This window comes from Camellia sinensis, chromosome 11 (assembly GCF_055761805.1).
Source record: "Camellia sinensis isolate YWXY chromosome 11, ASM5576180v1, whole genome shotgun sequence".
Classification (NCBI taxonomy): domain Eukaryota; kingdom Viridiplantae; phylum Streptophyta; class Magnoliopsida; order Ericales; family Theaceae; genus Camellia; species Camellia sinensis.
In genome coordinates, this window is record NC_138971.1 from 11,157,023 (window position 1) to 11,173,821 (window position 16,799).

The following is a 16,799-nucleotide window of genomic DNA, read 5'->3' on the forward strand; positions in this document are numbered from 1 at the left end:
AAGAAAGAAAAAATATAAGTAAAATGTGAAATAAATATAATTACATTTTATACACATTTTTTATTTTTCTTTTCAAATCCCTCTCCAAATTCATGAACCGAACAATCTTAAGAGGTGATTAATTTAAAAAAATTACATATCAATGTCATCTTTCAAAAATAATTATTGATTCATGAAAATATTTATAATTTTAATTATTAAAATTTGTAAAGTTTATCACTAATATGATTTGTTTGACAAACATACATTGAAATGTTAGTTCCCATTAATTTATAGCTAATTTTTTGTTTCAACTTGCAATTATGAAAAGTAGAGGAAACGAATTGCATCGGTTTGGTTTGATTTTTTAAGATTATTTTTAAGTGGATTTTTTTTAATTTTTTAGTAACTTTTGGGGCATATATTTATAAATCTCTCATCACCTACTAAGGCCTTGTTTGGGAATAAACTTTTTTAGTAACTTTTTTTAATTTTTAGCTAAAATATGAGATAAAAAAATAATATGTTTGGAATGATTTTTTGATTTTTTACGAAAAGATGTGCAAAAACTAGAAAGAAAAGCAAATCTTTGACTTTTTTATATAAGTTGTTGGCTTTTTTATTTTTTTTAATGACTTTTTGACCGTTAGGCTACAAAATGATGTTGCCAAACGAGACCTTATATTCCAATAAATTCTATGAGTAATATAGTTATCAAAATATTCCTCATAATAATAAGGTGAAATATGCATTAATATTCACATTGACAGTGTAAATATTTCATAATGTAAATATTCACATCACCAAATTGCTAAGTAAAACAAAAAAATATTTTAAGCGTAAAATTGTCCATCAAATATCTTAAATATGAGAGTTAGGTTTTTGTGGATCAAATGTCCAAAATAATAAAATTTATTGGAATACAAAAATATCTTATGGACTAATTGAGATACAAGTGTTTGAAAGAAGATTTTCTAATAAATTTGCTTAAACTTTTTCCATGTTTTATTTTAATTTTTAGATATATCATAAATGCACATTATTTTATTCAAATTTTCGTTTGCTTCAGTGAACTATGTTTATATTTTATTCAATTTTTTTTTTCAATGTTTCTAAACTAGGGGCTTCTAAAAGGAAAAAGAATTTAATTAAAATATGAAAAAGAAAATCACTAAATACCAATGAAAACTCATTAAAAACAGTTTTTGAAAAAGATTTTGATTTTTTCAAGTTGACCATCCCAACTTGAGAAAGTGTTTAGGTTTGGTAAGCTTATTTTGGGGCTATCCTTGGTAATCTAAGCTGTTCACTTTTCAAAATTTGTTGATTAGAATATTCTAAAAAAAATTCAAAATAATCGGATATCAATAGCTATAACAATCACATTTATATTACAAAAAATAAATGGGTATTCTTGAAAATATATTTGTTATCTATTTTGTTTTCTAATATGATTCAAACATATAACTATTGATATCCAATCCTGTTAATTTTCATGAATATTTTATTTAAGAAAACTTAAAAAGTGAACGATTTAGATTACTGAAGTCGACACCAAAATGTGTATGTTGGAAATGGTTATAAAATTCTAGATAAAACCAGAATTTTTTCCTAAGTTCGGTCTATTTTTTAGGTGGGCCCCGAGTGTCGATTTACTCGGGTCAAAGTGGTAACGCGTTCCATGCCGCGTTGTGATTCACGTGGTATATTTGGTTGCTTAAAACCATTACCGAGTGAATGGGAAATTGAAGCCAAAGTGTGCTCCATGGAAATGGAGTTTTGGTGGAAATTCCTTAAGGTTGTAAATTGGCTTGTCCCACATTGATTTGGTGGGAAGTTTTGAAAGGGTTTATAAGGCTTAGGGTGAGATACTTGGGGTGTGCCCCAAGGGGTACCCAAGTGTTTTAGAGGGAGAGGTTATGGGCAAAATGGGCTAGACCCATTGGACCCAAAAATCACCACACGCGTGCGCCGCCGCCGCCGTCCGTCCGGTCTGGTGTGTGGTTCTAATCTTTTTGGGCCAAAAACATTTGAATTTAATTTTATTTTTTATTAAAAATAAAATCCAGAATTCAAATTAAATTGGTTTGGATTTTTTGTTCATCCAAACAGGGCCCTTTCCGTTTTCAAACAGAATTAAACTGTTTTGGATTTAGTGCTCATCCAAACAGAGCCCTTCCCGTTTTCAAACAGAATTAAACTGTTTTGGATTTATTGTTCATCCAAACAGGGCCCTTCCCGTAATTGCTATCTGTTTGAATTTAAATTCAAAACCAACAGGTATCATACCTGTTCAATTCAAAACCAAGAGCCACATACCTGTTCAATTCAAAACCAACAGCCACCTTCACATCTATAAATAGGACCACCCTCATTTGATGTTTTAATGATTCAGAAATTTCGTATTCCATTCTCTGCAATTTATATTCTTCATCTTGCTGCATTTTATTTCCAAAAGAAAGAGTATAAACACTTAGTGTGTTCGTAAGGCAAACAATTTGTAGTGCTGCTATTGTTTGTGGTAAGATCATTTCATCCTGGGAGATAGACGTCCGAATTCTGAAAGCACCGTGGAGAGGACGAATCTGTCTTAAGGACACAGTGTCAAACACTGGACTTGATCAGAAAATAATTCGAACAAATTAAATCAAGTAAGTTATTTAATTTATTTTCAGTGTTGTTTTTATTTATTAAAATCAGATTTAAATTTTGTTTTTGTAACAAAATAAAATCTGTTTTTTTATTTATTTATTTTTTATTTCGAGTTTGATTTTTGTAATCAAACAAATTCTCTCCTTTTTCTTTATTTCTTTAAATTCTAATTGTTGTTGTGTACACAATAGAATTAAATCTTTTAAATACAGTGAAGATTGTCCTACAGTGTATACCGAACCCAAACGTTCTCTCAAATAGGAGAAATTATTCAATGCTCCTGAAACATTGCTCCATTCCATTCACAAGCTAGCACTTTATTAATTATCTTCTATAACTAAAAATAGAGAAATGCCATCAAATTTAAAAACCACCTTCCTTGCATGGAAAATATTGCAGAAGATATGATCTTATCCTATCCTATGGACAAACAAAAATAATCCACAAATTCTCATGATTATCTTGAATCGTTCAAGTATTTCAATCATCATATCAATGGCTCATTCACTAGAATACAGTTCCTTCTTTTATATATCATGGGACTTCTCTGTGAAATCTCTCTAATATTTAACTCAAAAGGTTGTTTTTTGTAAAATGTTAATTTGTTTAGAACAAACAAGAACATAATAGCAACAGTTGTCCCAAATCCAATCCCAAATCCCATCCCAAATGACATTTCGACAATAATCTCTCCCCATATCAACTTGCTAGGAGAGACTACTTCAGGAACTTGATTGCTAATCGGAAACGGGAACGAAAGTTCACCACTACATAGACCTAGGTTGCCTTCAAAGCTCGATGGAAAGGTTTCAAACTACCCTCCAGTAGGGATTGTTCCATACAGTTGATTGTAAGCAACATTGAACTTGGACAGAAAGTTGAGATTTACCAACGAAAGAGGTATAGCTCCAGATAGATCGCTATGGGACAAATCCAAAGTCTCTATACTCGTCATACCAGACAAATCCTCAGGAATGTTTCCAGATAAATTGTTGCATTTTAGGTCCAAATAATGCAATTTTTTTAGGTTTCCAAACTCGGGCCAGATGGATCCGGCGAGAAAGTCATTGCTGAGGTCAAGTGTGGGTGGAAACCTCCAAATTTGATTATACTATAACATGCTAGCGCTCGTGATTCACTTGTGGAAAAGTCGGAATGCAAAACCTAGAGAAGGGTCTTCCTGTAAGACATCCCTGGAGATGAAGCACTTTAATCCAGTCAAGTTCTTTGGTATCTCTCCGGTGAAAGAGTTGTTCGACAAGTAAACGTAAAACAGAAACTCAAAATTACCCAACCATGGCGGGATTGCTCCATCCAATCGATTCCATGTTAAATCCAACAATTGCAAATTTGTTAAACCATGCAACCACTGGGGGAACACACCAGTGAGTCTGCAATTGCCAATAAAGAAAGCCTTCAAAATTTTAAATCTTCGACTAGGACATGAAGGCAATTGTTCACCAAGAAAACTAAAGGGAAGAGCCAAAATAGTCAAGTTCTGGCAATGCTGCAAGATATCAAGGGCAGCTAAGAGGTTAAAAATGGTCAAATTCGATAATGAAAGCCTAAAGAGGCCATGAAAATTCCTAAAGCTTTCTGGGATTTGCCCAGTAAAGTTGTTTCGCGAAAGACTGATTGTTTTCAGGCTCAGACAGAGGGGGAGATCATCAGGAACTGGCCTGGTGAACTGATTACCGGCTAAACTGAGCGAAATCAGATAGGTCATTTCAGAACAATTCAAATCAATTACACCATTCAAAGAATTATTTCTCAAAACAAGTGAAGTAATAGTCCTAGAATTCGCCAAAGAATTGGGAATTCCACCATAAAATTATTGGATTCAGCATAAAATTCTTGTAACTTCGCAAATTTATGAAAAACATCTCGGATAGGCCCTGAAAACAAATTCAATGATATATCCAAACGAACAAGATCAGAGAGATTACCAATTCCACTGCTGAGCTCACCCGAAAATTGATTATCCTGAAGACCCAACTAGTTCAATCTCCGTAGCTAGAAAATATCCTTCGGTATATCTCCGGCGAGAAAATTTTGACCAAGCCAAAGGTGTTCTAACGAGCTGCAATTCCCAAACCCAGATGGAATTCCACCATAGAAGTAATTCAGAGCAAAATTAATGATCCGAATTCGAGTTGAATTAATACAAATCCCCACAGGAACCAAGCTTTCGAATGAATTATCAGAAATGTCGAAGATTTCGAGAAAAGGGAGGTTGATACTAATCGGAATTGAACCAGAGAAATCATTTTTGCTGTGGTTGATGACTTGTAGATTCGGCAATTGAAACAGAGATGGAGGAAGAGAGCCTCCGAGGAAATTGATAGAGAGGTTTAGGGTTCTAAGTTGGTCCAAGCCAGTGAAAGTAGTTTCGTTGAGTTTGCCCATCAATCTCTTCCCTGAGAGTTCCAATTTGACAACCCTACCAGAATCGAAAGGATCGTTGAGAAAACCAAGAGAAGAAGATGAATTGCAGGTGATTCCTAACCAATTACAGCAATTAGGGTTTGTAGAAGTTGAATTTGAGCTTCCCCAATCATTTAAAGTCCCTTAATCTAACCCAATCAAGAAACTCTCTAGTGCCTTGAGATCGTTCGAATTGCAAGTCAGGTTTTGGGAATTCGAAACCTGAACTCGTGAAGAGAACACAAGAAGGAAAATGAAGATAAGCCATAACTCTAACACATCCATCTTTGAAAAACAATTGCTATGGGTTAGAGAGAGAGAGAGAGAGAGAGAGAGAGAGAGAATGGGGGTTAAAGTCAAGTTCCAGAAGAACCCATTTGGTAGGAGATGAATTGTGATATGGGTTTGGTTAGTTTTAGCATTTTTTTTTTTTTTTTGGTTCTTGAGGATCAAAGAAAAGATAAAGAAAGATGGATAACAATCAAAGAGGAGAGAGAGAGAGAAGCAGGTAGCTAAAGGAGAAGATAGCAGTTGGTGTGGAGGAGGAGGAAAACCTGTTCGAAAGTGGGACAACAGGTAGTTTGAAATTCTGAAATTAATTTTTGTTGAAAAAATAGAAATTAATTTGATAAAAATAAATATTTAAAATATAAAAATGACAAAAAAAAATTTATTTTTTTTTCATGAAACTTTTTTTTTTTTTAAAAAATTAATGAATCAAGTTTATCAAAACAAAACCAAGTTTATCAAAACGATGAGATTTCATTAGAATAAAAATGTTTAATTAAGTTAAGGGGTGATTATTCGATAGTCTGGGAGTGCAGTTATGTAGTATTCTATAGTAGTATAATTAGTAAAAAAGGTAAAGTATTAATTATTTGTATTAGGTAATTGAGAAACATAAAAGGATATAATGAATGGTGATTGGTGAAGGAGTATCAATCAAGGAAAAATTCTACTATACACACCTTAGGAAATGGGTTTATTATTTACATTCCTAGTTATGTCATTTTCTTATTTAAATCTAATCATATTTTAGTTATGACTCGTGAAATATTTAATTATATTTGATTATGACTTAAAAATATGGAGTTATACTATTTTATTCTTTAGTTATAAGATACATATAGTACAAAATATTTCTCTGTAATAATTTTTCAACCTCCCTTTGTGAATCAAAACTAAACCACACTTTGATTTGAATAGTAATTTTGTGCAATAATTTTTTGATCTCTGTATAATAATTTTTCAAAATTCACACTGAATAGTAATTTTTCCAATTACATTTTTTTTTTTATGTTTGATCATGTTTTTAATTTGGTTCTTAAATTTTATTTATTTATTTTCACTTTAATCGTTCAAGTTTCAGTTTTTTTTTTTCTAATTAACTAGTGAAATTAACTTACGTTCAAAATTAAACTAAAAATGCCACATTAACTGCCACATAATATAAAAAAATATATTACTCTATAAATTATATATAATAAAATATTTATGTCACGTTTTTGTTGATGTGTTATTTTTTGTATAATTTTGAATATAAGTTAACTTGTAGAATAAATTGAAGAAAAAAAAAACTAAAAACATGAATGGCTAAAAAAATAAAATAGAGACTTAAAATAAGAAAATAGCTAATAAAATGCAAATTTTTGGATTCGAGAAGAGTAGTAACGTAAAGACCAAGGAGTATTTAAAATGACTGCTTTAGGCCATCTCCAACGTTTAACCAAATCCATCACCAAATTTGAATTTGGTGAAAAATGACACATTTTTGGTCTCCAACAGTTTTATCAAAGTTGTATCAAATTAAGAACGTCCCAAAATTTTCACCAAATTGAGGAGCTGGGCCAAATTTCAGCAGTTTACTGTGTGTGTACATTGGGGATGGGACCCACCGGACAATCGGCCGAACGTCCAACCGATTGTCCCCCTGGTAAGGCTGAGTAAGGAACTCGTGAAATTTGTAATCCAATCCAGTCCAGTCCAATCCGGTAGGTTTGGATTGATTTTTTGAATATATGGTTCAGTTCCAAATTGAAAAATTAAAAATCCGTAGCCCACGAATCGATTCCGGATTGAACCCCACTGTTCCAAATTTGAACCGATCCAGACCGTATACAAATAGATTTTATTTATATTATACACCCTCCCACATAGTATCTTCTCTTATTCCATATAAAACCTAAACCCAAACCTATACCCGCATAGTATTTTCTTTTATTACTTTTGTTTGTTGGTTTTTAGTTTTAATTTGTAATGATCTAAATACTTATGATGGAACCAGTTTTCTTATGGTTGTTTAAATTCTATATCAATATGTCGCTATTATGGAAAGACATATTGCTATTGTGGAACTAATATGATGTTATGTTTATGTTTTTATGAAATTAAAATGTTTTGTATATATATATTTTATTTAATTATCTAAATCTGTGGTCCTAAACCAATCCAATCCATGCTTAAATGGATTGGTTCAGATTGGTTCCACGATTTAAACGGATTGAATTAGTTCAAATTTTTCAGGAACTATAGATAACGGATTGGTCTTAGTTTTATCCCAATCCAGACCAATTCAGACCATGCTCACCCCTACCCCCGGTCGTCCGGCTAGCTGCCAAAATTCCCAGCAGCAGCCATGGTTTGGACTGCGAATTGGCTTGCAAAGTTGGTTGCTTTTTGTGGCATCAAGATGAAATTCCTTACCGACATTAATGCATGGATAACAGAGGCAAATGCATTGCATATAGATTTAAATTTGTACCAAAATTAGCCGTTCATTTAGCAGGGTGCAACTCCAATAAGGTTACTGTTGGTTTTGTAGAGGATTTAACAAAGTTACCGTTGTTGTGGTCTATAAAATAAGACTCTACCAGTTATTTAATTTGAAAATATCATTACAATTTCTCTTTTCTATGGTATTATTAACTTCAATCTTCACTTTTTGTTTTATTTGTCTTCTGATTGTGTGATCTTCAGTCTATATTATTTCTTCAATTTTTCACTTTCTTCGCCACATCTTTTCTTGTTTCTTTGACAATATATTTTACCTATTAAGCGAGATGAACAAAAGGCGATAGACTGTGAACAAAAGGCAACAGAGCATCGAATAAATGCCGAGGATAAGGAGGAACAACTAAAAATATTATCTATGATGAATGAAAGAGAACAACGAAATGAGGATCATAAAATAATGTCAATGGATATGGCCAATTTAAATCCTATGCAAAGGGCCTACTATGAAGAGGTTCAACAACAAATCTTATTTCGATCAACAAATAGATTTCCTTGACTGTTTTATAAAGACCATGATTTCTATTGAATGATTTGTAGTGTATTTCTGCATTGCATTTTAATCGGTTTTTTACGGTTAAATATATTTTTATTATATATATGTTGATGGTGGGTTCAAAATTTGAGAAATAACATGTGATTGGTCTATTATGAGTACCAAGTGTATTGGTTTTATTATTTGCATCTGTCAAATTAGTAGGTGATTGCATTTCAAGATTGGATGTTTTGGTTTTATGGTTGGTTAACCAATACTCACCAAATTAGTAGGTGATTGGATGTTTAGTTTTATGTTTGGTTAACCAATACACATTGAACTATGAATCAAATTTTTTAAAACAAAAATGATAGAAACACACATTAATGTGTGCTAATTGGGTGTTGTTTTTTTAATTACATTTTTTGAAAACAAAAATAGCATAACAAACAAGTTGTCCTTTCAAGTTTAAAAAGAAAAACACCCAAAAATTACATCATCTAGGAAATTACACCACCAAATTTACACTGAAATTCAATTTATGGAAACAATTTGAGCATCCAAGTCTCAGCATCTACCTTTTCTCTAGGATTCATTTATTTCTTTTGTATGAAAATTGTGAAAAAGGTTGCATGTTTGCTAACAAATGGCCTTTTGGTGCTTTTTGTATTAAACCTGAATAACAAATGACAAAAACATGAGGAATAGACCCATATGACAAAAACAAATGAACAACACATACCAAAACAAGCAATCCACTTAGTCCAAATCAAATTCAAAAAGCATGCACCACCAAAGAAAATAGTCCAATATAAACAGACATAGTACTAGTACATCCATAAAGAAAAATAATTAACAAAAAATAAAAAATAATACAACAAACACAAAAATGGAAAAAAACAAAATGTAGCAGTACATCTTCTAAACAACCAAAAACCACATAAATTTGTGATACATCTAATCTCTCATCCAAACACGTCAAAAATCATTGTTAGGTGGTGGTGGAGGGAAGTAGTGATGGTAGATCTCACTGACTATATGCTCAATTTGATCAACGCGATGGCTTGCCACTTCATGACGTCTTTCAGTGTCCATATGAAACTCACCAAATTGTTAAATTAATGAGTTATGAGTGGTGGCAAATGCATCGAACTGATCACCTAATACATTGAACTGATTAGCCATTTGTTGTTCCCATTGAACACGCTGATTGTGTCATTCTTGTTCCATAGCCAAAAAATCAGTCTAGTATTGTGGTCGTTCACCTACTGGCATGGCATTGTCATGGGGGTATTCAAGAGCATTATCTGGTGGTGCATTTGCATTCAGACTTTGCAATAAATTTTTAGCTCCACTAGCTCAGGTCAGTGTGTACTCCCAAATCACAAAAGAGATTTTAGTCACTACTTCACCTATAACTCTTATCTTAAAAATTTTGAAAATTTTAGTCAGCAGAGCTCCAAAAATTAATGTCCGGCCAGTAATATGACCAAGATTTGCAACCAACATTTCTTTCATTAATACATAGCATAAATCCAATTTGTGTCCAACTTCAAAACAACATAGCAAATAAGCATTAAAAAGTGGAACAGCATCAAAATGTCCTATTTTGGGAGTGACATTTTCTACTATAAATCAATGGAGAATACGAAGGTAGGGTTTCAAATGTCTTGCTTGTAAATTACTGTCGGTAAATCTCCTTTCACAAATAGTAGTATATACTTCACTTATGTTGCCAACATTATCAAGTAGGTCAAACTCACTATGAAAATAGATAGGCATATCCCCTTGCTCAACTCCAATAATTTGTGCCAAAGTTGGAATGTAAAATTCAATAGGCTTACCTTTCACATAAGATATAATACTAAAGTCTTCATTTCCTTTATTAGTAGTTTTCAAGTGAACATAAAATAAAGACACAAGTCGAGGATATACCTTTTGTGATAAATTGATTAAATTTAGCGACCCTATAGTCTCAAGTTTGCTAACCAACAGAGGATCATATTGAGCAAGAAAATTTACCCTTCTCCCAGTCACAATAGATCGGCTGTGGAAGCTTTGAAAGGCTTGTTCATGATTGTAAGTGAGAAAATCAGTAGTTGGATAAGCTGAACTTTGAGGTTGTTGTTGCTGTTGTTGGCGTGGTGGAAGGTTGGAGCTTTCACCATGTTCTGGTCTTGCTCTTTTGGCTCTAGGCATAATGTCAATATATGTTGAATTTGATTGGAAATGTGTTAAATGTGAAAAGTAGATTTTAGAGGTGCTAAAACTGAGTGTCAAGTGATCAAATGGTGTGAAAAGGCAGTGCAACACAAAAAGGAAGTGCAACAGAAAAATGAAATTCACAAAACAAGGCCAGTTGACCCCCCAATTAACTGGTTTTGGTGCAAAATTTGCTTTGGGTTTCTGCTGCTTTGGGTTTCTACTTCTTTGAATGATGCACACTTCCTTCAACTCTCTATGACATACACGGGCATGGCATTGTGTCTATATAGAGTGCATTTTCAATAGCTTTAAATGAGGTAAGTGGTGGGGGAAAAGTAATGAGGTGGATCAAGTTGTTTAATGAAGTAATTGGATGGTTGTGTCTGGAAATGAGGCATGAATGAAATCGATGGTGAAGTCTGCAGAATATGTGATAGTGAAGTAGTTGGATGGTTGGGTGTATATATCAAATGTTGGATATATATATATATATATATATATAATTCATTTGTAATTTATTTGTGAAGTTTAAGGCATTCATTTGTAATTCATTTTGTAATTTGTTAACTGTTGGATATATATAATTCATCTATAATTTATTTGTAATCTATTAACTGTTAGATATATATATATATATATATATATAATTCATATGTTATAGGCATCCATATTAGTAGTCCAAATCCATATCAGTAGTCATCCTTGTAATTCATACTATGATCATACAAAATTCAATCTTCAAGACTCATCAACAATATGTGAAAATAATCAATTAAGAAAAAATGTGTAAATGAATGGATTTAAGGGCATAAATACCAACACCACTTTTATAATACCAAAATAATGTGAGCAGTCCATTGAAATATTTTGTTACTAAATATGTTGAAAAAAAACACTTTATTAACAGTACATTCCACATGCACACTTTAGAACATCAGTAAATTATCACATCAGTACATTCAAATTTAACACTATTTCGATATTAACAAAGTTAACAGACCAATAATACTAGCAAAAACGGATGTGTACCAGGTGAAGAGCACCAACAACAAACACTGACTGTGTTTGACTAACAAAAAAAATGATGCGTGCAAATAAAGTTTAAGAGCAACAACAAACACTAACAACCTTCCTTGCGTGATCATCTCCTAGTCAAAAAAGTCAACCAAAAGTTCTTGTTCTCATCCACGTGGTGAAGTTAGTTTTCACCATGAAGATGCCATATATGTTCTATTAAATCATTGCAGAGGACATGATATGCATTCTTATCTCTGATACCTAAATGAAGGGACATAAATGATTGAAAGCCATTGTTACTGCTACACGAAAGTAGTACTAGTGAGTTGGTTGATGAAATTTTATAATCGAAATTAAAATGCTCATCTCTCTCATCTTCAACAATCATATTGTGCAATACAACACAACTCTTCATTATGTTACCAAGCATTTTATCATCCTAAAAACGTACTGCACCACCTACAATTTCAAATCGGGATTGGAGCACTCCGAATGTCCGCTCTACATCCTTCCTTGCTGACTCTTGTATCATTGCAAAATGTTACTTCTTTGCTCCTTGGGGTGAAGATATTGTCTGAACCAGTGTTACCCATTGTGGGTACATACCATCAGCAAGGTAATAACACATATTATAAGTGTGTCCATTAATAGTGTAACAGACAGATGGAGCTTTACATTGGGCAAAATCAGAAAATAAGGGTGACCAATCCAAGACATTCAAGTCATTATGTGATCCAGGCATTCCAAAAAATACATGCCAAATCCACAAGTCATAAGAAACTACTGCTTCAAGAATGATGGTTGGCTTTTTCTGATAGCCTACGCATTGACCTTGCCATGCTGTTGGATAATTTTTCCACTCCCAATGCATACAATCTAAACTTCCCAACATACCCGGAAACCCACGAACCTTCCCAATAGCAAGTAATCTAGCAATGTCAGTTGTTGCTAGAGATCTAAGGTATTTGGGTCCAAAGATTTTGATTATTGAATTGCAAAAGTGTTTCAAACTATCAATTGTCGTGTTTTTCCCAATTCGCACATAATCATCAACTACATCTGCTGCCACTCCATATGAGAGTATTCTCATTACTAAAGTCATCTTTTAAAGTGGAGGCAATCCGAGGATATGAGCTGCATCAATTTTTTGAACAAAATATAGATCGTGTGTTTCAATGACATTCAAAATTCTCAAATACAGAAGACAACACATTCTAAAACATCTCCGAAATGTTGGAGGTGAATAAACTAGATTTGCCACCCTTTTATCTATCACGACATATGTATTTATGTCCTACAACAGAACAACCTCTTTTCTTTGATCGATCAGTTGCTCTCAGAATCTGTATCATACTAGTATTATTTATCTCATAAACACCCAAAAATTTCATAATTTTTTCATCATCAGATGCATCATCAAAGGATGAGGAAGAAGATGATGAAAATGAAGTGAACAAAGAAGAACTTGAGCTAGTCATTATGCTTTGGTTTTCAGTTATGTTTGGTTTCATATACAACGTTGTTTTTTTTGGTTTATATAGTACATGGGTTAATCTGTTTAACAGTACATTCCACATGAAGGAAATAATTGTTAAAGACGAAAAGAAATGAAAAAGATTTAATAGAGGGAAAAAGAAATGGCAAAGGAATTGAGGAAACAGAAATGGAAGGGGAAAAAATTCATTTTCCTCTTTCCAGTCGACCAGCCAATCATCTTCCCGGACGTCCAATGTGTTTTAATGAAAGCTATAGTATTCCGCTGGAGTGATTGATATCAAATAGAGGAATTCGTCATATTTTTACTCAGATTTGATGAATTAGTTTGTCGTTTTATAGAGGTATTTGTTTCTTTGATCGATCAGTTACTCTTTGATATAAGTTTCGAAAAAACAAAAATTTTGTTTGATTCATTGACTGACTACTAGGTTAATTTGCTTTAAAGTCATTTTTTATATATTATTTTTTAATTTTAAATTTAATAAAAAAAATTAAATAATCTATTGATCAAATGTTCAACAAATCTAAGGGTGAGACATTTTTTTTTTTTTTTATCAAATTGAGAATTTATCAAATCGTTCATCAAATTAGTCGATGTGCGCATAAGTTGATTTGAATATCAAGTTATAAAAACAAAATTCTTCTCCAAATTAAAATTTGATGATAATTAAAAAAGATGAAACATTTGAGGATTTTTTTTTTTTTTTGTTCCTTTTCAAATTTGATGAAAAGATAAACTTGGGATAAGAGAAATTTTTTAAAAAAGATTTTGATAAATTTTTAACAAAATTGTTCGAGTAGTTCGTATTTGTTGGCTTTTTTGGCTTTCGAAGGTTACTTTCGTAATTATGAGCGTGCTAGCAAGGATCAATCAGTCCTTACAGAATTGCCAAACAATTATTCAGACGATTGTGTTATGGTTCTTTCGGCCTCAATAAAGAGGACTTTTACTGGTGGCTTACTGGTAATTAAACTTCAGAAAATCTGAACATAAGAACAATTAACTAAACTGGAGTATTTCATTAGTATAAAAAGAACTTACAATGATCTCAGTTCCGTAGAGAATTACAGCGGCAATATACTTGACAACTACTCCTACAAATGAAGTGCAGCGCAGAAACTAAAAATACAGGAATATAAAGGACAGGAAATAACACTGGAATATGTAAAGTGATTCTTTAGATTTTTCTCCGTCCCCTTCTCTGAAGTCCTTCCTGCTATTTATACTCTCCGAAGATAACTGATAAGGTTCTGAGCCAACTGATAAGGTTCTGATTCCCGGGTGGATGGGTCGGACCGGTCCAGGCTCTTCAGACTCCGGCTCAGGGTGGAGACTCCGTCAGGTGACCTGCATGCAAGTCCAGGGGGGAACGGGGTAGTCCCCCAGTGAACCCTCCGGTGTGAGAATTAGTAAAGTAGAGTATGAGAAAAACTGTGTAGAGAGAGATCGAGAGAGAGAGATAGCTTAACCTTCTTCTTGTCCTCATATCCTTGCTTATATTCTTTAGTAATCATTTTTCCTGTCTCTTGTGACGTGCTTTTTTTCGCCGAAAGCCTGTGCCGTAGCTTATCTTGTTTAGGGTGATGGAGGCTCTGTTCCGGCGGGGAGTGCTGTCGTAATAAATGCTGTGATGAGCTGCATTAATGGTGATGTGTTGTGATAATAACTCTGCAGATCTTTGTCTGCTGATGTGGCCCGTGTCCCACCTGCCATGTGCCCAAATGCCATTGGCCCTTCATGTCTAGGTGGCCTCCAGCTGTTCTGGGCCTTGCCAACCGGGTTATGCCATTGGCCCCAAGCGATGGGTTTGGGGTGGTTTACTGTGGGCCGTATGCCTTGTGGGCCTATCCATGTCAGTAGTCCCCCATTTCCGAGTGCAGCTTTAGACCAACGAAGGGAATAGTAAGAAGGAAGAGAAGGGTGAAACGAGTGGAGAGGCCGACTGGAAGGTGTGCCGACCGCAAGGGTGGCTGGGCGGGAGGGACTGACCATGAGGGTGGTCGGGCAGGAGGGGACGACCGTGAGGCGTGCCGACCACGAGGGTGGCCGAGCGGGAGGGGTCGTCCGTGAGGCATGCCGACCGCGAAGGTGGCCGAGCGGAGGAGGTCGACCGTGAGGCGTGCCGACCACGAGGGTGGCCGAGTGGGAGGGGTCGACCGTGAGGCGTGCCGACCACGAGGGTAGCCGAGCGGGAGGGGTCGACCGTGAGGCGTGCCGACCACGAGGGTGGCCGAGCGGGAGGGGTCGACCGTGAGGCGTGCCGACCAGGACGGCGCGGGGCTCAAAAATGTGCTGATGTGAAAATGGAAAGGACAGGGTAAGAGGAGAGGACAGTGCATCGTGGCCACACACGTGGCAGTGTCCTGGGGGAGATGAAGCGTTGGAGCAGAAAATGAAACGATAGGTCACGGGGGGTTTTGAAAAGGCGGTTTTGGGGGTTGATTTGAAAGGTTTTGAAACGGGCGAAAATTAATGTGGATCCATGGAATACGGGCAAAACCGTAGGTTTTAGGTATAATGCGTTTCACTTACCGTGGTACAAAAACTCAAAATATCCAAGTGTAAACTCCTTTATGGCGTGCGACATATCTGTGTAGCATTCTCTCAACTTCCTTGCGTCTGCGTCAGAAGTGTTTTGTGAGCAAGCCCTATAAATGGCACAAGAAGTAGTTAACGTGAGGGTGGACCCGTTGGGGGACGATGATGGGGAGGAGTTAGCAGCGCAGTACAGGACAGAGGCGTCGGCCTTGATATTGGCCCCAAAGCCATTAAACCAGGTGGAGTCGGGGCAGTGGCACACTAAGGCGGACACATCCACACTCACGGTGGCGGATTTGGAGGCGATTAGGGAGCGGTACCAGATTCCGGCGGAGGTAGATTTACGGTTGCCAACACCAGAGGAAAGGCCGTCTATGGTGAAGCCAGGGGAGTTTTCCCTGTACGAGGAGGCGCTGAAAGGGGGGCTGAGGCTGCCATTGCCTCAAGTGGTGGTGGATGTGCTAAATCGCCTGGAGGTAGCGCCGGGGCAGTTGATGCCCAATGCGTGGAAGATTCTGATGGCCTGTGCGAGTGCGTGGCCTAAGGCGAATGGAGGGGAGGCCATGACGATCGACGAGTTCTTCTCATGTTACAAAGCGTCGGGGCAGCAAGAAACTTGGGTCACCCTACAGGCGGTGATGGGCAGGGTGTTGTTGGCAGGGCTGCCTACGTCGATCAAGGGGTGGCGGCCACTGTGGTTCTTCGTGTCAGTTAATGGGGGGATGGGGGTGCGCACCGTCTGGAAGGTGCCAAATCGGTCGATGGAGTCTAGGCTGGGGGCGGTGGCGGAAGAGAGGGTGAAGAGAGTGAGGGAGTGGAAAGAGAGAGAGAAAGCCAGATGGGACGATCTTGTCCAGCCGTCTGCACTGTTTGAGGCGGGGCTGGGACCGCAGCCGAAAGGTGGAGACCTCGGCTGTCACGCCCCCAAACCGCCCCTAGTAGTTTGGTGCCGTGATGGCCAGTAACCCGAGGTTACCGAAGGCCGTCTTACAAAAATCACACACAATCCGAGTATAAAATATGGGGCTTACAAGTGCGGAAGCAATATATATACATATACAAAATCTGAATAGTCCATGAGAGCCGTGTATAAGTCCAGTAGAATGGCATACATCAAACATCTTTACAAGTCTTACAACTTAAATACAAGGATGAAATGAAATACAAAACATATCTTGACCAAAAGGCTTCTCAAGCCGACATATACAAGTGCAAATGAAA

General features: G+C 35.8%; 1 protein-coding gene and 1 pseudogene across 2 annotated transcripts; both read right to left on the reverse strand.

Annotated features, from left to right (window-relative positions):
• Positions 1-3,068: 3,068 nt before the first annotated feature.
• Positions 3,069-5,594, reverse strand: LOC114285427 (phytosulfokine receptor 1 pseudogene; annotated as a pseudogene). Its single transcript, XR_014343521.1, has one exon. The product of XR_014343521.1 is annotated as a phytosulfokine receptor 1 pseudogene (transcript).
• Positions 5,595-12,083: 6,489 nt separating this feature from the next.
• LOC114273868 (uncharacterized) lies at positions 12,084-12,644 on the reverse strand. The gene has a single exon (XM_028215689.2). The coding sequence runs from the start codon at positions 12,642-12,644 to the stop codon at positions 12,084-12,086; it is 561 nt and encodes a 186-aa protein (XP_028071490.2).
• Positions 12,645-16,799: the final 4,155 nt, after the last annotated feature.